The sequence below is a fragment of the Schistocerca piceifrons genome, chromosome 7 (genome assembly GCF_021461385.2).
Source record: "Schistocerca piceifrons isolate TAMUIC-IGC-003096 chromosome 7, iqSchPice1.1, whole genome shotgun sequence".
In the NCBI taxonomy this organism is placed as follows: domain Eukaryota; kingdom Metazoa; phylum Arthropoda; class Insecta; order Orthoptera; family Acrididae; genus Schistocerca; species Schistocerca piceifrons.
This window is the reverse complement of record NC_060144.1, coordinates 191234600-191257517: the sequence shown is the minus strand read 5'-3', so window position 1 is coordinate 191257517 and position 22918 is coordinate 191234600. Positions and strand designations below refer to the sequence as shown.

General features: G+C 40.2%; 1 protein-coding gene across 1 annotated transcript in view; it reads left to right on the top strand.

Annotated features, from left to right (window-relative positions):
* Positions 1–22918, top strand: part of LOC124804843 (probable ATP-dependent RNA helicase DDX10) — an 87192-nt gene that overhangs the window by 4507 nt on the left and 59767 nt on the right. The window contains exons 2-3 of the mRNA XM_047265193.1: positions 9079–9270; positions 15948–16098. Of these exons, the coding sequence (XP_047121149.1) occupies positions 9079–9270; positions 15948–16098 (343 nt within the window). The remainder of the gene's footprint in view (positions 1–9078; positions 9271–15947; positions 16099–22918) is intronic.

Genomic DNA, 22918 nt, shown 5'->3' with positions numbered 1-22918 from the left:
AAGGCACAGAAATGGACTCTAGCCCATGGCTTCCAGGTTTCGGCCTCAAAGTCATGTGTTATGCACTTCTGTCAGTGTCGTACTGTTCATCTGGAATCAGAACTTTACCATAATGATGATCCACTCATTGTAGTGGAGATACACCGATTCTTATGACTGGTTTTTGATGCCCGATTGACTTGGCTTCCTTACCTCAGTCAGCTTAAGCGGAAGTGCTGGCGGGACCTCAATGCACTCCGCTACCTGAGCAACACCAACTGGGGTTCAGATCGCTTTACGCTGCTGCAGCTCTACAGAGCCCTTGTTCAATCCCGCCTTGACTTTGGGAGTATGGTTTATGGTTCGGCTGCACCCTCAGCATTGTGTTTTCTCAACACAGTGCACCAATGTTGCTTTCCAGTTTTGTTGCACAGGTTCGTTGTTCTCCGAATTACCATCTCTTTTTCCCACCCACGGCGGTCCATCTCCCACATCGGTGGTCCAGGTCAGGGCTTACAATTGCAGTTCGTGTGCGATCCTTTCTCTCTGAACTGGAGCCCTTGCCTTTACCACCTATAATTGAGGTTCATTCACGAACACCTCTATGGTGTACACCCAGGCTGCCTGGTCGTTTCACATGGCCCTAAGCACTCAGTTAACCCTACGACTCTCTGCTGTCACTTCTTCTAGGTTCTTGACATGTACCGGGGCCATGAAGTGGTTTACACTGTTGGTTCAATGGCTGGTGGTCATGTTAGCTTTGCATCCGTTCATGGAGGACATATAGAACAGCACTCCTTGCCAGATGGCTGCAGTGTTTTCATTTCAGAGCCGGTGGGCGTATCTCGTGCTCTTGAGCACATCCACTCAAGCCCAGGTGAGTCATTTCTCCTGTGTACTGACTCCTTGAGCAGCCTACAAACTATCAACCAGTGCTACCCTCATCATCCTTTGGTAGTGACCATCCAGGAGTCCATCTATGCCCTGGAACGGTTCAGTCGTTCAGTGGTGTTGTTGTGGACCCCAGGTCACGTTGTAAATCCAGGCAGCGAACTTGCTGACAGGCTTGCCAAACAGGCTAAGCAAAAAATGCTTATGGAGATCGGCTTCTCTGAAACTAACCTGCATTCAGTATTACGCCACAAAGTTTTGTGGCTTTGGGAGACGGAATGGCATAGTCTCAGTACGCACAACAAGCTGTGTGCCATTAAGGAAACTACAAACGTGTGCAAGACCTCCGTGTGTGTCTCTCACAGGGTTTCCGTGGTTCTCTGTTGGCTCCGCATTGGCCATACGTGACTGACACATGGTTACCTCCTTCGTCATGAGGACACACCTTGGTATCGCTGTGGCTCATGAATGACAGCCGTCCACCTCTTGCTGGACTGCCCACTTTTAGCTGCTCTGCAGCAGACGTTTGATCTTCCCAGTTTCCCAGCACCCTACCTTCGGTGTTGGCAATAATGCCCCAGCAGCAGCTTTAGTTTTATGTTTTATTCGTGAGTGTGAGTTTTATCCTTTGCTGTAAGTTATAGCACATGTCCTTCGTCCCTGTGTGTCCTCGACCCTAGTGCTTTCGGGATGGGGGTTTTAATGTGTTGGAGAGTGGCTGGCTTTTCCTTTTGATCCACATGGTCAGCCAGACATGGTAACCTGCTTTAACCTCTTCTACCTGTTTTCTGCGTTTTTGTGGTTTTCTTGTCCCCTTTTGCCATTGAAGTGTTTCTTGCCCTTCAGTTGTTGTTGTGGTTTTTCCTTTCATACTGTTTTGTGTTGTCTCATTGTCTTATTCTCACCCTCATGCCATTGTTTCCTTCAGAACAAGGGACCGATGACCTCGTAGTTTGGTCCCTTCCCCCTCTTTTAAACTAACCAACCAACCCACTTTCCCGCACTTGTCTCGTTAGTTTGATTATATTTTTGAAGGAAGATGTTGTTATCATATATTACATGTATTTTAGTGTTTGTTGTCATTTTTATGTAGTGATGTCATGGGCGCCGTATTGGAGACATTGAGAATGGTCATTTGCACTATATTGATGACGTCATGGGTCAAAGCAGACAGGTGGAATTGGATGCTTCTGTAATGCTCATGTCCTTAATCCAGCTACAAATCTGGTCAATATTCAGTAGACAGGCATTTGTTTCTCTAGGCAGCAATTTGAAAATAGTTTAAAGTATTTCCATGAGTCAGACAAACCACAAACCAGTGTGTCACTGTGTACAGCTCTCTGTTTACTGTGTTTGTTGGTAATGTGTTCCATAAATCATATTCATGATAAACATTGTGATGTGGAACATATCATCAGAACATAGAACATAATCATCTTGTTGAGGTTGGAAGCTCTTGTTGATGTTTTCCTGTGTTTGTGAATTAAACTTGCCGTCTGCAAAACTTAATGTATTTATTTTTTCTGTTTACCCAAACATGTTTCTATCACCTAAGGATCATATATTTTCAGTCTCTGTTTCTGTAAATATATTATGCAGAGTTCCCGTGTGTGTGTGTGTGTGTGTGTGTGTGTGTGTGTGTGTGTGTAAAATGCTCACCTCAGGTTACATTAATTGTGAAAGTGGATTTGTACAGGTTGGTGCTTGTGTTTATGCTCTTTGTAGTTTTAAAGCATTTCATCTGTCAGAATAATTTGCTTAGGGGCATATTAATTTTGTAAACACGTCTCCAAGAGTATTGTGTATGAGAACTTGTAATGTCAGCTGAGGGTGAAGTGTAAAGGGGTTAAAAAAGTATGTGTGATTACAATCAAGCAACAAAATACACCATTTACTCAGCACTGGATGGAAAACGTAAGTATAGGAGATGCACGATCACTACTCTCAGAAAAATGTTTCCAAAATTAATAATACTGTAACAAAAATTTGGGTAACAGAACAATTTCCCGAACATTGGACCACAGCTATCATCCACCCACTACACAAAAAGGGAGATAAGAGCAACCCAGACAACTACAGAGGAATCTCTCTCCTAGATTGCACATATAAAATTCTATCCAATATCCTATATGAAAGAAACAACATATGAAAGAATCAAGGAGCAATTAGAACAGGAGTTAGGGGAATATCAGGGAGGTTTCAGACCATGGAGAAGCTCTGCAGAGCAGATAATTAGTTTAAAATTGATTATGGCATACTACAAGAAACGGAACAAACCTCTGGCAATAACATTTGTAGATTTTAAGAAGGCATATGACTGTGTCCACAGACCTTCAGTATTAAAAATTTTAAGAAATCTAGGACTCCATCCAAAACTAATTAAAATAATACAACTCACTCTAACCAACACCAAATCAAAAGTGAAGTTTAGAGGAGAAATTTCGGAACCATTCCTCATAAAAACAGGCTTAAGACAAGGTGACTGCCTATCACCATTACTTTTCAACTGTGCACTGGAATACATAATGAGAGAATGGTACAAGGACAATCCAAAGAGGATAAGAATTGGAAGTGCAAAAGATGATATTACCTTAAACTGCTTGGGATTCGCTGATGATCTTGCTCTCCTAGCCAACACCGTTCAAGAAGCCAGGCAATAAGTGAAATCACTACAAGAAATAGCAGAGAAAGTGGGCCTTAGAATATCATTTGAAAAAAACGGAGATTATGCTAACTTATCCACCACTTGCAAACAAAATTACAATAGGAGAACAGGAAATCAAAATTGTTGATAAATTTAAATATTTAGGCGAAATAGTAACATACAATCTAATTGAGAAGCCATCATGGCAAAATAGAATAAAAGAATTGAACTATGCAAATTACATTACCAAAACTACATACAACAAAAAAAGCCTATCTATAGATGCAAAATTAAAACACTATAAAACAGTTACACAACCAGAAATAACGTATGCAGCTGAAACTAACTTCAAAACAACTAATACAGCAGAAATTGACAGAATACTAAAAATAGAAAGAATAATAATTAGGACATGTATAAATAAACAGTATAAAATTAATGGACATTGGAGAATAGCATCAAATGAAACAGTATATAAGAAAATAGAACCAGTTATGAGCACAATCAGGAAGAAACTCATCTCATTCTTTGGACATCTGATGAGAACTCCAGAAAACAGAATTAGTAAAAAAATAATACAAAAATTGTGGAATAGCAAGAGCGACATTAAATGGATCACAGAAATTAAGGAAGATATAAAAGAACTTCAAATTACAGTAGATGACCTAAAAAACAAGACAGAGAAAACCAGAATACTGAAAGACCCGCAAACCAGATTACAAATGAAAATCAATAAAAGGAGTACAGGAAGAGTTGTCTCAGATGAAGAAAGAAAGAAAATATCCGAGAGAATGAAGAAATATTGGGCAGGCAGAAGAGCAAAAGACCTTTCATATAAGAATAGCCTCTAATAATTATATTACCTAAATATATTAAGTTATTGTTGAACCAAATTGTATCCATGTGTAACAACTTGTTTAGAACTTTGTATTTTTGACTACAGTGGTCCAATGAAGGCCATAAAATAAATAATAAATAAATACTGTAACTACAGTATTCCCACTACTTTGCAGATGACATACTATAAAAACCATAAAAAATAGTTGTAAATGCAAGCTGATCTGTACAAACCCACTTTCACCATTAATGTAATTCGAGGAGAGTAATAAAAACAAAGTTAAAAAATACTCTTGTTATAATTTTTAGACTTAAAATAGAAAAACAGCCATGAACTTTCTATTTTTAAAGAAGGAAATTGAGACCCACAGAAGATGACCCACATGTGTTAAAACATGTGTAAGTAAATAGAAAAGAGATTTGCATTGTGTTTTGCAGAAGGTTAAGTTTAAACGCAGAAAATAGAAAACACAGAAGATGAAAAATTACTTACTAGAGTTTTTTTTGCTGTGTAAGTGACTAATTATGTTTATTCAAGAATTCCTCTAGGTATATAACAATTTATCAAGGAGAAATGTCTTTAACATACATTTTAAAAACATTATATTACGTGCCAGATGTCTGAGTTCCACAGATAAATTGTCATAGAGTTTTATAGCTCCATATGTCACCCGTATCTGTGCCCATTTTAGATTCATTAAAGAGCAGTGCACATAATTTTTCCTTCTATAGTTGTACTTGTGAACAGGGGTGGCCACAGAAAATCAAAGAGGGAGAAGATGTTGAGTGAGCTCAGGGAGGTGTATGCATCAAGAACAAAACTAAACAGGAGTTACACAGAACTTTGTATTTCAATGGAATGAGAGGTATGTGTTCAGTATTTGTGGGTAAATAACTTTATACTAATATGCTGAGCGTATTCCATAAGTATATGCTAACTACACATTGTGAATATGATTGCCACAGTCTCAAATCACCGTACATACTTGTTATGATTAAATGCAGGGTGTTCAACAAGTTATTCACAGTAAATATCTTTATTCCTACACCAATAATGTTCGGTTGTCACCAAAAATTAAAAATTTGAAATACATTTTAAAAATGGAACTATTCAGAATATCATGTTGAGTAGTACAAAAATGAATGCCCCACCCACTCCCGCCCACACACACACACTAGCTGTTTCCCTTACACTCAGCATTCTTAAATCTGCTATGTAGTAGAACAGCAGACAATCACTGCTAGAAAGTACATACAGTCAGATTCCAGGAGAGAGGGGTGACAATGGACACTTCCTACTACACCCACCTCTTCCAAATGCATTTGCTGTGAACATCTTTGTTACTCTCAAACTCCAAAAATGTCCTGTGACACCGTTGTTGATGTTCCCAGCTGCTTCAACAGATGGCTGCCAGATGGAAATATATTGGATCTAAAGGCAACAAATAGACCTGACCTCTGTGAGGATGTCCACATTGAAACTGGTATCAATGACCATGATGTGGTTGTGGCAACAATGATTACCAAAGTAAAAGGGCAACTGAAACAAACAGAAACATACATATGTTCAGTAAACTAGATAAAAAAGCAGTAGTGTCATATCTCAGTGAGAACTTGAAACCTCCAGCTCAGGGTGGGACCATTTAAAGAAACCATTACTTACTGTTTAAAAGAATAGTTGACCATAAACTGGACAGATATATATCCACAACAGTAGTTCATAATGGTGGGGAAGCTCCATGATATACAGAAACAGTGAAGAAACTTCGAAAGAAATATAGATTACTGCGTAATAGGATGTAAAACAAAGTGTAAGGCTAAAGGTAGTGATGCTGAAAGAAACATGTTTGGCTTGAAGAGAGCAATGTGTGATATTTTCAGTCACTACCATAGCAGAATATTGCCAAATGATCTTTCAGAGAACCCAAAGAATTTCCAATCTTATGTAAAAGCTGTTACTGGTACAAAAATTAGTGTACAGTCCCTAGCAAATGACACAGGAACTGAGATTGAGGTTAGCAAAGCAAAAGCTGAAATGCTTAACTTCGTTTACAAATGTTCCTTTACAAAGGAAGACCCAAAAGAATTGCCCCAATTTAATCCTCGTACCACTGAAAAGATGAATGAAATAACTATTAATGTCAGTGGTGGTAAGAAGCAGCTGAAATCATTAAAATTGAACAGAGCTCCAAGTCCCAATGAAATTCCTGTCAGTTTCTATACAGCTGAGTTAGCCCCTTTTCAGGCAATCAGGCAATCAAAAGTATCTTAACATATCCAGAAAATTTACTTTTGTGTGGCTATAATTGGTGCTGAAAATCTGAACAGGTAAAATCTTTAATTTTCATATTTTTTAAACTAATTAGGTTTGGGCTAGTGTAAACGCATTATTGAAAAGGGGAAAAGTACGTCTTTAATTATAAAGTGGTCTTTCCTTCTGAATCTATGTATTAGCACATCAGATTTTCCCTGTGGCTAGACATACAAAATTTTATAATAGCAATAACCTTTGAGTACCATCATTTCTGACGAAATAATTATCTCATTGCAACCACAACAACAAGCTGAATGATCTGAATAATAAAGTTTTGTGGGTGGATTTGTTTCTACAGTATTGATAATTTGCATAGCATGTGATTAAAGTAAGAACTTTAACATCAGAATTTTGAAAAGAAAATTAGCAAAAATTTTGTATAGATCTTAATACAAGAAAGAAAAGTACACACAAAGTAGGATGGTGGGAGTCAATCTACTTTGCCACAAAGCCTTCTAAAGCTGCCCAAGTCGACTGTTAGTGATGGGATTGTGAAGTGGAAATGCAAAGGAACAGCCACAGCTAAATCAAGAGAGGGCAGACCTCTTGTAGTGATGGACAGGGACCGTTGAGCTTGCTGAGGGTGGTTGTAAAAAATCATAAGAAATCTGTGGAAGGAAACACTTTCAAGTTCCCAAGTGCTATCAATAGTCCAGGTAGCACAGTGATGGCATGTAGGAATGGGGTACAGTGATCTAGCAGCTCCCCGTAAGCCACACATTTCAGTAGTCATTATTAAGCTATGCTTGAGGTGGTGTAAAGAGTGAGGGCACTGGACAATGGATGACTGGAGACTAGTGCTTTGGAATGTCGAATCATGGTATTCTCTGTGGCAATCTGATCTAAGGGATTGGGTTTGGCAAAGTTGTGGAGAATGTTCCTTGTCATTATGTCTAGTACCAACAGTGAAGTACATAGAAGGTGATGTTATGGTGAAGTGTTGATTTTTGTGGTGTCCTTATTGCTCTTAAGAAAATGCTAAATATGGAAAGATGTGAAGATATTTTACAGAATTGTGTACTGTGGTAGATGAACAGAATGGAGATGATTGCTTGATCTTTGTGGCAGTGCATCCTGTCATAAGGCAATGTCAGTGAGGCAGTGTTTTGTGGACAATAACATTCCTGAAATAGTCTCATGACCTTAAGCCAATGGAACACCCTTGGGATGATTTAGAATGTTGATTTCATACCAGATCCCAGTAGCCAAAATCATTGCTTTATCTGGTTTCGCTCTTGAGGAAGAAGGGATGTTGTTCCTCCACAGATATGTAGACATCTTGTTGAAAGTGTCCCCTGCAGAGTGCAAGCTGTCATGAAGGCAAAGGATTGACGCACCAAATATTAATGTCCGCTAATATGTGTCCTGTAACTTTATTCAGTTAGTGTAAGTGGGAGGCAGGATTACACTGGAAATATACAGTCATGGAATTTTAGCAGTAAGCTTCTCCACAAGGCCCTGTGCCTCTCTTGTAGTGTCCGGTATTCAAGTTGTACAGATGCAGACAAGAACAGTTTAAAAACTTTTCCATTTTAGAAGTACTGTCACCCTTCAGCTGGAAACTGATGAACATCTGTTAAAGCAACTCTGAACAGCAGTGAGCAAACTTCAGACTGCTTTCGTCACATAGAGGATGCATGGAGATGCAGACAGGCACATTGAAAAACTGCTAAACATTTAAGCTATTGGACAAAAAGTCCGTCTTCAGAAACACACACACGCGCGCGCACACACACACACACACACACACACACACACACACACACACACACACACACACAGAGCTACTGTCTCCAGCTGCTAGGACCAGACTTTCCATTGTTTGCTACGCTCATATACAAGTTGTAAACTGCAGTCTATAGATGTTGCAGACAAGGCCAGACAATGTAAGAATTATAAGAAAATGGGTCTTCTCATAATCCTCTCCTCCTCACCTAAAATTAGTGAAATCAGAATGTGGAACAATTTTTGAATGTTATTGTGTGAGTTGACTAATTGATGTAGAGAATTAACTTGCATCCAGGAGTAACAGACATCAAATCCCTAGCAGACAAAAATATTTTTTTCTCTGGCTTCTTTAATTCAGTTAAAGCAAATGCTTCAAAGGTTCCTACAGGGTGGGTTGGTGGGGGGCATGGGGGGGGGGGGGGGTGGAGGGAACAAACAGCCAGTTTCCATTCTCAGTCCAGTCTTGTCAAATCATACTTCACCCTCCAGGCACTCTATTGACCTCATCATTGATGGAATGTTAAGTTCTCATCTTTTTGTTTTGTAAATATCATTTTGTTACTAGTATGGAATAATGGATGGAAATAGTATTTCATTTGTTATCAGAAGTGGGAGAGAATTACTTTATATACTACTTAGGAGACTTTTGTTGTTTCCCGTTTTAATGATATTTTCTCTTTTGCAGATTGATTCATCAAAAATAAATAGCTTCAATGATTTTCCACTCTCTCACCGAACAAAGAAGGGTCTGAGAGATACTGGATATGTAACACCAACAGAAATTCAGCGTGAGAGTATTGGACCAGCTCTCAGAGGCCTTGATATCCTGGGTGCAGCAAAGACAGGAAGTGGGAAGACAGTAGCATTTTTAGTCCCGGTATGTTTCAGTTGTGTGTTTGTAGTAAAATTACTAAGCTCTGAATGTACACTTCTTCGTATATCTGGTAACCTATGAACAATTTTTTTTTATTTTTTTAAAATTGTGTTTATTTTTATTTCCATGCAGAATTGAGTCAAGTAACTATAGGGACATTGTCGTTGTGCTCCAAATATAGTGGAAGATGATCATTTATTGCATACATTAAGTCCCATAAGACATAGTTTATATAGTATTCAGTGTGATAGCAGTGATCTAACTTCCTAACATCATGATACTGTTTTGCATCCAATTTTCATTATTATGAATGCTTCATTTTTATTGTTGCAGAAATCTCTCATTAAAGTATGTCATTATTGGGTGTACAATTTGAAATCAAAATGCTTTATTGTCAGAAAATTATTCTTGAGAGCGATAGTCTAAAAATATGAGGATAATAGTGGCAACTATTTATTCACAACCGATACAAAAGAGTTACACATTTGTACCTGTCACTGTCCTTCAAAGTAGTCACCAGCGTTGTGTAGAACCCATTGCCAGCGATGTGGAAGGCGTAGTATACCATTAACAGAACCTGTTCAGTTGATGGTGCGAATGGAGTGGTCTAAAGTTATGGTGATCCTTGTGTACAACTATGATGGTGTTATCCTAACGCATTATGTTCCTCCATGGCAGACCATCAATGCACCGTATTACTGTTCGTTTTTAGAGCATCACCTTCAACCAGCTCTGTGAAAGAAGTGGCGACACTTTCTGCGCAACCCACCCATCATTTTGCACGACAATGCGCAGATGCATGCAGCACGAGCTGTGGCTGCTCTGTTCTGTCGATAGGACTGGGAAGTACTGCACCATCCACCATACTTTCCGGACTGAAGCCCTTGTGACTGTGATTTGATTCCAAAGATGAAGGAACCACTTTGTGGCATTCGCTTCAGAACTGTTCCAGAGATTCGACAGGCAGTAGACCGCTCCATTTGCACCATCAACAGAACTGGCCCTGCTAACAGTATACTACGCCTTCCACATTGCTGGCAATGGGTTCTACATAATGCTGGTGACTACTCTGAAGGACAGTCACAGGTGCAAACGTGTAACTCTTGTGTATCAGTTGTGAATAAATAGTTGCCGCTATTTAAGTTCCAACCCTCGTACATAATTCATAGACCTTCATGAATTTTGTTTCTGGTTTAAACCTCCAGTTCAAGTCTGGTAAATAGTAAACACAACTCTTAATCAGAGTAGAATTTTTTATTATGTCCCTTAACATCAGAAAAATTCAGTGACTTGATATTACACCTGGAAACATTATTAATTTAGACTGTTTGTGTGGTGTGGCTCTTACTGGTAACCACATTGTGTATGTTGGTCGTATAGAGCAGCTTCAGAATCATGTGTGAAAAAGCTGCTGAAAAACAATAATGGGAATTGCTGGATGAAGGCATAAGTAAAATAAAGGAAAGGCAAACACTCACCTATAGCACACAAATACTCAAAACACCTATCAGTGGATTACTAACATCATGTCCTTGCTTGCCATTTTCAGCTGTACCTGGAGCAAGGGTGAGTTCACAGCTCAATGAGGTGGACGGCTCTCGTGCAATTCATCTCACTAATTTTCTCTGCAAGTTGCTTGAATGTATGGTGAGCTGGAAGCTGTGTTGGTATCTTGAATCTTAAGGTCTTTTGGTTCATCCCAGGGCAATTTTTGCCAAGGCCCTGTCGCTGCTGACTGTTTGGTCTGCTATCCAGTCAGCTTTTGCCTGATGTCAACAACTTGTCACCATCTTTTTCGACTTACAAAGTGCTTATGATACCACATGGCATCGTCACATCCTCACTACTCTATGTGAGTGCGCCCCCCCCCCCCCCCCACCTCCCCCGCAATATACAAGGCAAACTGGTCCTGCAGGGCTCTGTATTGAATATGCTGCTTTTTCTAGTGGCTTATTAAAAGTTTAGCTGCAGCTTTGGGGTCTACAGTGTATTCTGATGATTGCACTTACTGTTGCTCCTCCACTTTTGGTGTTGGTGGACACTGCAGGGTGCTGTACAAAAGTCACAGTCCTGGACCCTTGCCCATGGCTTCCAGTTTTCCTCCACCGAGACATGCGTTATGCAGTTCAGTTGCCATCGTACTGTCCGTCCACCAACAGAACTCAACCTTGACGACTAATTGCTCAATGTGGTGGAGTATTATTGCTTTCCGGTACTGGTTGATGAAATTTTGCCACTTTCACCAGCTTAAGTGAATCTCCTGATCTCACAGTAAACTTTTGCTGCCTCAGTAACACCAGTTTGTGTGCATACTGCTCTACACTTTGGCGACTTTACAGAGCTCTGATCATATTCCGTCTTGATTATGGGAGCATGGCGTATGGCTTGGCATCATCTTCAGCATTGCGGATGCTGAACCCAATACACCATTGTGAAGTCCGACTTGTGTCAGGTGCCTTTTGGACCAACCCTGCGAACAGCCTACTTAAAGAGGCTGGTATCCTTCCACTATAGGTGGCAACTGTTGCCCAGTCATGTGATACACATTCGCTACTTCCCTGAGCGTGTCCTTTTTCCTGGTAGGGATAGCCACCTCCCACAACAAAGGCCCAGTGCTGGACTCATGATTGCTGTTTGCATGCATGTGTTTGCTCTGAATCCCAACTCTCCCAACTGTTATATCTTGTCAGGGAGCAATCGCATACATCACCGTGGTGTGTAACCCTTCCTCGGATCTGCCTGCATCTATCCTTTAGACGAAAAGACTGTTGACCTCATAGTTTTTCGTCAACTGTTCCTGGCTGTCCATGATGTATATAAGGGTTTGTAAGTCATATATATACAGCTTGTGTCTGTATATGTGTGTGTGTGTGTGTGTGTGTGTGTGTGTGTGTGTGTGTGTGTGTGTCCGAGTGTATATCCGTCCCTTTTTGCCCCCAAGGCAAGTCTTTCTGCTCCTGGGATTGGAATGACTCCTTACCCTCTCCCTTAAAACCCACATCCTTTCATCTTTCCCTCTCCTTTCCTCTTTCCTGATGAAGCAACCGTTTGTTGCGAAAGCTTGAATTTTGTATGTATGTTTGTGTGTCTATCGACCTGCCAGCACTTTCGTTTGGTAAGTCAGGGAAACATTCCACATGGGAATATAAATATAAAAACCAACAACTCTACGGTTGACGGATGAACCAATTTTGCATTGCTGCCTTCCAAATGGATGCAGTGTGTTCACTGCATCTGCATAATTGGTGGCCATTGCCTGAAGCCCTCAGTCACATTTTTTGTTGCCTCGGCAAGATGATCTACATCGGCAGTAATTTGCTGAGTATCCTTCAGGTTATTGACCAGTACTATCCTTGACACCCAGTGATTGTGATTATCAGGATCTCCTCTCTGACCTCCATCAAGCAGGACTGGTGGTCATCTCTGACTGGACCCCAGGTCACATCGGAATCCCAGGGAACAAACATGCTGACTGATTGCCAAAGTTGGCTACTGAGATGCCGACTATGGTGATGGGATACTAGAACTGGACCTTCACTCAACTCTGTGCCATCAATTGTTAGTGGACTGGTGTGCCTTGGTTTCTCCAAATAAACTGCAAGCATTAAAGGGGACCGTGACCATGTGTCAGTCTTTCCTTAGTGCTTCTTGCAGGAAATCTACCTTTCTGCCGACTTCCCATTGGCCACGCTTGGCTGACCGAAGGTTGAATTCTATGTTGTGAAGATCGACACTATTGTTGGTATGGTGCCTGTCTTATGGTGGCTCACATCCTACTGGACTGCCCTAATTTGGCCAGTTTACAGGGAAACCTTCAACTTGCTGACACACAGCCTCCAGGACCAGAGGGATGATGCAAAGCAGCTGATCTGGATTTGTATTTTACCTGTGAAGGCAGTTTCTACTCCTCCTCGTGAGATAAGGCACATTGGCCCCATTGCCCACTTGAGGGATTGGAGGGGTGCCCGTCACGTGCTCTGACCTAAGGGCCCCGTGGCTGCTCTTGCTCGGTGGGCTGGCCTGGCTCCTGCCCTTTCCAGCTTTTTAATTCTTATTATTCTTTCACATTTGTCATTGATTTACTGTGTTGTCATAGTTGTTCTCTTTCCTGAGGCTTCATCCACTTGTATGCATTGTTCCATATTATAGCAATTAATAAAATTACATTTATTTGTTAGTACACACAATATATTTTGATTTATCCCACATTGCTGTACAATAGGCTGTTCCAACACTGGCCATGGGTCATGGAAACACTCGAGCCACTGTTAGTTTTCTGGGTGTGGTGTAGGCTACCCAGCAGGCGACCATGTTGCGTGTTTCTGTATATGCATGAGTGACTGTCTGTATATTAGCTGTTTGCCTACCACTGCCTGCAGGCACCTGGATCACTGCCTTTGGGCACTTGAGCTGTAAGCCTCCTATATAAGACAAGACAATTCAGAACACAAGATGATGCTATTTTTATGTCAAAATTGCCAATTATTACTGTTTTATGCTTAATGATGAGAAATTTGCCATTGCAGATAACTAGTGACCAAGTCTTTCAATGAGAGACATTTTCTGTACATATTGTTTGATCAAAGCATATTTTAATTGCGTGAGAAGGAAAATTCAATTGAGAAAACCATAAAATTCTGAGACAGAAAAGCTGGCCAGTACTTATTTTCAGTGGTGAGATTCTTAGTATTGCTAATAGACACAATTAGACGTAAGTGTTTATTGGTGTTACTGAGAATTTTGCCTGTGAAGGTATGTAGTGGCCCAACCATTCAAAAATATTTTACATGCCTTGCTTAGTTACATTGCCAATTGTGTACTGTATTGGATCACACTGGGATTGATCAAAACAATTAATATTTTATGTTCTTTGTTGAAAGAAAATGTTCCAGTCGTATCCTCTTGTTTTTTGATTAAGTCGATTACAGTAGCTGATGCCTTGTATGTTTGTTGCACTGAATACAATACCCTTACACTAAAGAGCCAAAATATTATGACCATCTGCTTAATAGCTTGATTGTTTGTCTTTGAAGTGAAATAAATCACTGAGTCTGTGTAGCAGGTATCCAACAGTTTGTTGATGGGTTTGTGGAGGTATGTGGCTTCAGATGTCTATGCACAGGTAAATGCATAAAATAATGAGCTTCTGGTTTGCGTATGTGGTGATGGCACTTGATAGTGACCCAGATTTACATCAGGTGAATTTGGTCGCCGAGACATCAACATACATCCACTTTAATGCTCATCAAACCACTGTCGCACAATTCTGGCTCTTGGACGTGGACAGTTATACTGCTAAAAGATGACATCACTGTCAGGGAAGACATCAAGCATGAAGGGATGCGGGTAGTTTGCAGCTGTCACCGTGTCTTCAATTACTACCACAGGTCGTATGCAAGCACAGGAGAAAGTCTCCCATAGCATAATACTGCTCCCACTAGTCTTTGTCAGTGGTGCTCTGTACATTTCGAGCCACTGTTCACTTCGGTGACAGTATTTGTTGAGACAATCGTTGGCCCAGTGTAGCAAAAATCTGATTCACCTGAAGAGCCGACACATTTCCATTGATTGACAGTTGAATCTCGATGGTCCTATACCTACTGCAATCATTATTGATGATGTTGTTGGGTCATCATGTGAACATGTAGGTGTGGTCAGCTGTGAAGCTTCATGTTCAATGATGTATGATGAATGGTGTACTCCAAAACACTTGTGTGTGCAGCACCATTGTGCTCTTTTGGCAGAGATGCCACAGATCACCATTTATCGCACTTTACAGAGCAGACAAGCTTCCAAACCCCATGTTCTGTGAATAGTCGTGGATGTTTGAACATGTAACGCCTAGTGGTAGTTTCACTGTCCTTCTGGTCATGACAGTAACACGCGAACATTCAAACAGCTTCACTGTTTTTGATATCCTTATTCACAGGCTCTGCGTAATAATAATCTGCCCTTTGTCAAAGTCACTTATCTCAATGGATTTCCCCATTTGCGGCCCATATCTTTGCTAGGGTGATCCCCTGTCTGTGTGTGCTCCATTTACATACTTTTGTTACTGCGTCACAGGCCTGCAATGCCTCCAGACAGCATCCAATGTCATGGTGAACAATGGTCGTAACATTTTGGCTGATCCCTGTGTGTGTGTGTGTGTGTGTGTGTGTGTGTGTGTGTGTGTGTGTGTGTGTTTTTTCTCTGTATCGTGGTCCGTTCCAGATTATCAATGTTTCTTGAAAAACATCTGCTGGGACCCATGTCATTATGGCACTTATGTCAGCCTCATTTGTTCATTCACAGTACCTAGAATGTGTCTGCTATAGTCAAGGACCTCACACTAACTTGATTACTCCCTGGGGGCATTTGTCATATTTTTCCCAATAAAAATTACATTTTTTTTTCATTGGTGCTTGATTCTGCAGCTCTAATATCTTCTTTGACAAATCATGTCACCTTCACTGTATCATTTTATCATGCAGGTCTTCAGTGTGTCAGATTTCAATTCCCCTCATTTGAGCATCAGACAGTTGCAGAGTCATTTACCTCTGAAGTCATCAATGTAAAAAGGCATAGCTGTGAAAATTTCATGTAATAAATGTGTTGTTATGTTCAGCTACAGATATTTAAGAAAAGAAAAAGGATTACAGCAGAAGTTACCCTTATACTAAATCTTTGTGTTTTTGCAGGTGTTAGAAAGCCTGTTTTGTCACCAGTGGACACGGCTCGATGGTCTGGGAGCCCTCATCATCACACCAACCAGGGAACTTGCCCTGCAGATATTTGAAACTCTACGTAAAGTTGGTCGTTACCATGATTTCTCTGCTGGGCTTATAATAGGTTTGTATGCCAGACATTAAATTTGGCTTCTTTGTGGTAAGTTAGAATACTTCTTTCACTGTACTCTTGAGATGAGCTTGAAACAGTAAAACAGGCATGCGAGTCTTCAACAGTTGAACTGTTCTTTGGACACTATTTGTATTAAGAAAGTATTTTTGCCTTGTATACTTGGCAAAAAATTTCTTATTGGGGTCAGTTAATAAGATATTATATAGCCCCTTACTATCCTCATGACTTATTTGTGTGATTAAATGATGAGACTATTTTACCTTCAACACCAGACTATGTTGTGTCTGAAAGCTAAAGTAAATCGTCTTTCATATTACTTTTGAAATAATATTGTAATGAGTGTGTTGGGGTGGGACACTATGAATGTAGTGTGTGGACATACAAGTTGATATTGTGGGTCACACGGGAGGCGTGTGCAAGATAGTCTCTGCAGTCGCGCTATCCTCTGTGCCCTCGGTGGCTTAGATGGATAGAGCATCTGCCATGTAAGCAGGAGACCCCGGGTTCGAGTCCCGGTCGGAGCACACATTTTCACCTGTCCCAGTTTGATATATATCAATGCCTGTCAGCAGCTGAAGGTATTAATGTAATTCTAATTTCATCAAAATTTAGGTTTCACACAATTTCCAAGTGTGTTTAAATAGGGCACAATTGCAGGACCTCACAAGTTTGGCTGGATGATTAGAGAGGATTCATAGGTATCAGTATTCTCTGGTTTACTATTAGCACTTCTGTTGTGAAGGGTAAACATTGCAAAACACTAAACCAGTCATAAATTTGGTATTAGGGTTAATTTTGTAAAGCTATTGACCTTAACATTAATGCAGATAATGACTTTGGGTTAAACTGAACTAAAAAATCTAGATTGTACGAACATTAATCTCACGTTATATCGTTGTGAAGTAGGATCATCCTTGACTGGATTTCACTGATCAAGTCACGTTCAATTGCAACTATCAATTCACAACCTAGTGGAAGTGCGCAAATACAAATTAAAGATAAATAAGTAAAAAGAAGTTGTTATTAATACAAAAATGTTAAGTAAATGTGAATATGCCACTCTCACAGTGATAAGCTTGAAATATGTTTTTGAATTTGTAATGTTAGGTTAACAAATTATTGGATATGTAAGTAATGAGTGAGTAGATCTCATAACAGTTCTTGTAGACAGCTTGTAATTAATGTGATTAGTGTAAGACATAGAGACCTTAGTGGTGATGTAAGAAAGGGAAATTAGAAATATAAAGGGCATTAAAAAAGAAACTAGCTGGAGTCTGTAATGAGCAGACTGGTGACAGGAGGGTAATATTATGGCATGTGCAATGAGCTGTGGTTCTGACCAATGTGTGGAAGCTCACAGCCCGTCTCTAGAAGGCACGTGTGCACGTCACGTGACTATACAGAGCTAGTAGCAGCATGCAACAATCGACCAATGCTGCCAGTCACATTGCAAACAGTGACATGGAGGCATCAACAGAAGAGCAAAGAGGTGTTGTTCGTTTTCTGACAGCGGAAGGAATAGGAGGAAGGGGCATTTATCGACGAATGTCACAAGTGGACGGTGAACACTGCGTCTCCCCTGCAAGGGTCAAGACGTGGCACAAGCGCTTCAGAGGAGGACGGGTGTCATTAACCGATGATGCACGGTCTGGAGTGCCACACTGCATTACCAGTGACATCGTCCAGCTGATGGATGCACTCATTACCCAGGACCACAGAATGACAGGGAAAGCCATAGACACCGTGGTCGGATTGAGTGTCGGAAGTATTCACACCATCATGAAGGAATGATTGCACATGCGCAAAGTGTGTGCCCCACAGTCTTCAACCACACCAGGAAGTATGTTGAATGGCCCACTGTCTTGCTCAGCTGCAGCGCTATGCTCGGGAAGGGAATGTGTTTCTGGCACAAGTGGTGTCATCACTTCGAACCAGAATCATAACGACAAAATCTCCAGTGGAAGCATCCATTCATGAGAGAGCCATTCACTGCCTTGTGTCACAGTGGGACAAGTGTCTCAATAGCAAGGGTCAACCACCAAAAAAAGCCAAGGCCATCCAAACAAGAGCAGGAGAGGTTATGCTGACATTCTTCTTTGACCAAGAGGACCCCCTTCTAACTCACCTCCTACAGCACGGGACAACAATAAATGCCCAGCATTACTCGCAAACCTTGACCACTCTTTGCCATTCGATCAAATCAAAACAACCAGGTAATCTCATCCCTGGGGCATTCTGTAATGCAAAGTCTCATATGGCCAACACATTGGCAGTACTCCTGCTTGCGGCACTCCTGCGGAAATTCAAATGGGAGGTTCTTGGCCACCCTCCGTGCAGTCCGGACCTCTCTCCCTGTGATTATGCCATTTTTGGCCCCATTAAAAAGGCTCAGAGGGCAAACGATTCACCTCAGACAACAACATCCAGCTGTACGTGTGGAACTGGTTAACATCGCAGGCCCGGTAATTTTGTGAGACAGCCATTCACTGCCTTGTGTCACAGTGGGACAAGTATCTCAATAGCAAGAGTCAATACTTCTAACATACAGATACTAGTTTCTGTAATTTTGCCCCCGGCTTATTTCTTTTTGAATGCCCCTTATATTTGAAGTGAAAAGTTAAGTACTTGGAGTGTGATAGCAGCCAGTAACGATTGAACATATCTTACAAAAATGCTCTCTCAGCTTGAATAGCAGTAACTGCACAATTAACATCAAATTTTCAGCTATAAAAGAAGTACTTGAGCTGCTATGACAACTGAACACAATGATGAAAAGAACTAGTAGTTCACATATGGAAGTCAAATGTCAATTACCAGGCGGTGCTTGAATGGTTGCATCGTGGAATACTGTTCAAAGGATCTCAAGTTGGATACCAAGTTAGCTCTCAGAACTTTTTTTTCCACTTGGCTTTTCTTTTGCTTCTACCAATGTTTGTTAATCTGCGAAACACCAGTTTGTGAGAGTTAAATACAGAGTAAAACTAAATAGTGCAGCAGTTACTATAGCTGCAGCATTTGGCTTACATAATACAAAATTGCCAAGAGTGCATAGATGAGATGCCTGAAACAGATGACGCTGTATTTGTTGGGAAAAGTCCATGAAGAAATACCAGTATCAACAGAAAATGAACCTAACAGGAGCCACAGTGCGATGAGGGGGTGGGGGGATGGCAGAGAGAGAGAGAGAGAGAGAGAGAGAGAGAGAGAGAGAGAGAGAGAATATGAATATGAATATGAATACCTCCATGGCAGGTAGAAGACTGTGTATTGCACCACCCTTTAGACATCACTACCTCGTAGGGAATGTACTGTATGAACAGGCCCTAACAGCACCTCAGTATGTATGTGAAAAGCAACGTCAGACAATGTAGCTCACTCTCGTAGTAGTACAATAAGCTTTACTGACAATACCTTGCCTGCACTCAACAACATAATCTGTGTGACTTGAAATAATCGCCTGTACTAACATGACGATGTCACTTAAGATTTGATACTCAGCTTCTCGTGCTATAAATCACAATACAGCTCGCTACATCACCGTATACAAAAGGATGGAGACAGTAACACTTTTCGTGGTATAATGGGATCAGTGGTAGCTATCTGGAAATTAATTACAACAATGCATCTAACTATCAGGGTTCACTAGATTCGTATGATAAATTACCACCAAAGCTAGTATCAATCACCAGAAAAAAACTAAATGCCAGAGTCTATGAGGAGTAGGAATGATATATTTACCAATAACAGCAACCTGTAGCAAAGCTTACTCTGTGTATTCTGACAACACAACAAAACACTTTCTCAATGACGTAGGTACCAGAAATGACAGCTTTCGTATATAAATGATGAATGTGTCGTATACATTTGTTGCCTCTTGTACTTGCTCCTTTTTTAAAGATTCAACTAATAATCGTATATACCAGCAATCAGAGTGAATGTATAAATTTTTGTGTAAATTGGAAAATACATTCACAAGGCAAAGATATAATTTAATATTGTTTATCTTTCATTGTCAGTCAACAATACCCTCTAGAAGTAATGCCATGCAACAACAATGTCCTTGACTCTATTGAAATTTTATCATAATAAACTATTTTGTCAATCTCAACCGTTCAAAATTAAATGGAATAACTTTTCGTTTATAATTAATCACTTTTCAATAAAACACAAACTTGCTTTTCCTCTTTAAATAAAGATTAATTATCTTTCTTTTCATTGCAAGCTATTAACTGAAAAATACTCTTCCTCCTCTTTAGGGTTTTAATTTCTTTGAGCTTGGCTTTTACCAATATGCCAGTCTTTTACTTTATCGTCCTCTGGATTTGCTTTGATATGTAAAGATACATTGGAGATATTAGTCTGCTTTGAAATTAACTTTTGAATATTTTTCTTGTAATAGTTTAGGCATAAAGGACAAGTCAGGTACTGACATTTTCATCTTAAAACAGTTAAAGAATTTATTTCCTGCCATTAATTCGTTCACAGCTATAAGTCAGCATTTTACTTTGAGTGCTGGTTCTCTATTCAAAATCCCACTTCACTTGTTCTCTAATAAATGGTTCTTGATTTGTCATTTAGGGACAAGGGGAAAAGCTATCGAATTCTCAATAAGCTTCTGATTGTTTCTCAGTAAATAACTATTACGTAGGATGACTTATCTTTAATATAGACTACACATTCAGTGTATCCAACGAGATTTGCGGTATTTTCTGTGTTACAGTGTTCACTCTGAAGTTGCACAATAAATCCTAACCAAACATCGCTAAGTTACTATTCCTCTATGCTTGTGTACACTTATACAACCACAATAATGCAATGCAATGCTACTATCCCTTAGCACATGCTTTAATCATCAACCACAGAATAGCTAAATGACTTCGCATGAACGTATCTTTTCACGTACACCGCTCAACAGAAAATCTCACAAACATATTGAAATACGGTTCACCTACCATCGCGGGCCTATTAAGCAGCACAACACACCATCAATCACACAGGTGAAACTAATCTCACACTTCAACAAATTGAAGCTTTTTGTATACCTGGTAAGTCTACACTCTGCCAAAATCGGTGAAATAATCACTTTGTACGCAAGCCTGTAATCTTCACAAAATATCTTTCTAAATGATGTAGAACTGTTTTGAACATACTTAAATTCTATCCATATCACAGACTAATTCACGTATCGTACATGTGGGCTAATCTCATCATATTCTTTAGGTAATCTCTCTCGAGGCTCACTACTCAAACAATACTCAGATACTGAACTGAAATTCTAAAAGGACAAGCCAAGAACCATTCTCTGTGAGCAAACGTATCCCTCTATAACAGTAAGTGTTTCTTCTTAGCAGTTACTGGCAATGTTTTCTATTGGTCAGCTGCTCCGTGGTTGTCATCTTTGCCACATGTCGCAATTGAGGTGGTATTAAGAAGTCATGCAATTTTTCAAGCTGAAGGTGATTGGTGCATTACAACGGGTGGGGGAAGGTAGTGCTCTATCTGAAAGGGGAAGGAATGTTACAGACAAAAGAGAGAAGGAAAAAGGTAAGGTGAGCTAGTGTGAAACAGGTTACAGGATGTTTAGGCCAGGGGGATTGTGAGAGTGTAGAATATACTGGAGACGCAATTTCCCAACAAAATAGTTCAGAGAAACTCGTGCTGGAAGGGAGTATCCAGAAGGCCCACATAGTGATGCAGCTATTGAGGTCATTTACGTTGTAGTGTACAGCACGTTCAAAATTAGATGGTAAAGTTTGTGGTTTGCCACAGTTTGACGGTGGCCACTCATGCAAGTAGACCGTTGGTTACTTGTCATGTCCACATAAAATGTTACGCAATAGTTGCTGCATAGCTGATATACAGGGTGTTTCAGAAGTGATGATCAATATTCAGGGATATGACAGGAATGATCATTCAAGTCAAGGAAACATGGGCTCTAAAACTTGTACCTTGAGAGCTATGAGCAATTCATAATCTTTGATACTGCCAAACAAGTCTCCTCTACTGCAAGCTCTTTGCTTTCCATATTTTGGGAAGTGGTAACATGGACTGAAATGAGGAAATAAGTCCAGTAATCATGTTGTCTAAAATGCATCCCTTAAAAGTTACGAGCACTTGTTCATCTTCACTACTTTGAAACCCAACTCTTCTAATGAACAGGTGCTCATAACTTGTAAGGTATGCATTTTAGAGTATATGTTTACTGGACATTTTTTTCTTATTTTGGTCCATACTACCACTTCTCAAAATATGGAAAGCAAAGAGCTTACAGTAGAATAGATCTCTTTCACAGTATCAAAGATCAAGAATTGTTCATAGCTCTTAAGGTATGCATTTTAGAGATCATGTTTACTTGAGTTCTTTGTTTCAAATGATCATTCATGTCATATTCCTGAATATTGACCGTCACTTCTGAAACACCCTGTATAACATGGCTGATTTCACACATGGCCATGCCTTTTATTGGGTAGGAAATGCCTGTGGCTGAACTGTGATAGGAGGTGATGTGCGGATGTTGGATGAGTCTTGCACTTGGACCGACCAGATTCAACCTGCACCCATGGGGCTGGAAAAGGATATGTAAGTTGAATGGATGGCACAACACTGCTTTGGGTGGTGGTAGGATTTTGCTTAGGATATCCCTCATCTCAGAGCACGGTGGGAGGTAGTTGAAGCTCCGTTTATGGATGAAATGGGTAGGATGTTGTCTGTTGATAATTTGGTATATTTCAACAACTCGTGCTTTCCACTGCAGATGGAGCACCCACACGTGACGAGGCCGTAAGAGAAAAACTTTTTGACATGGATCAGG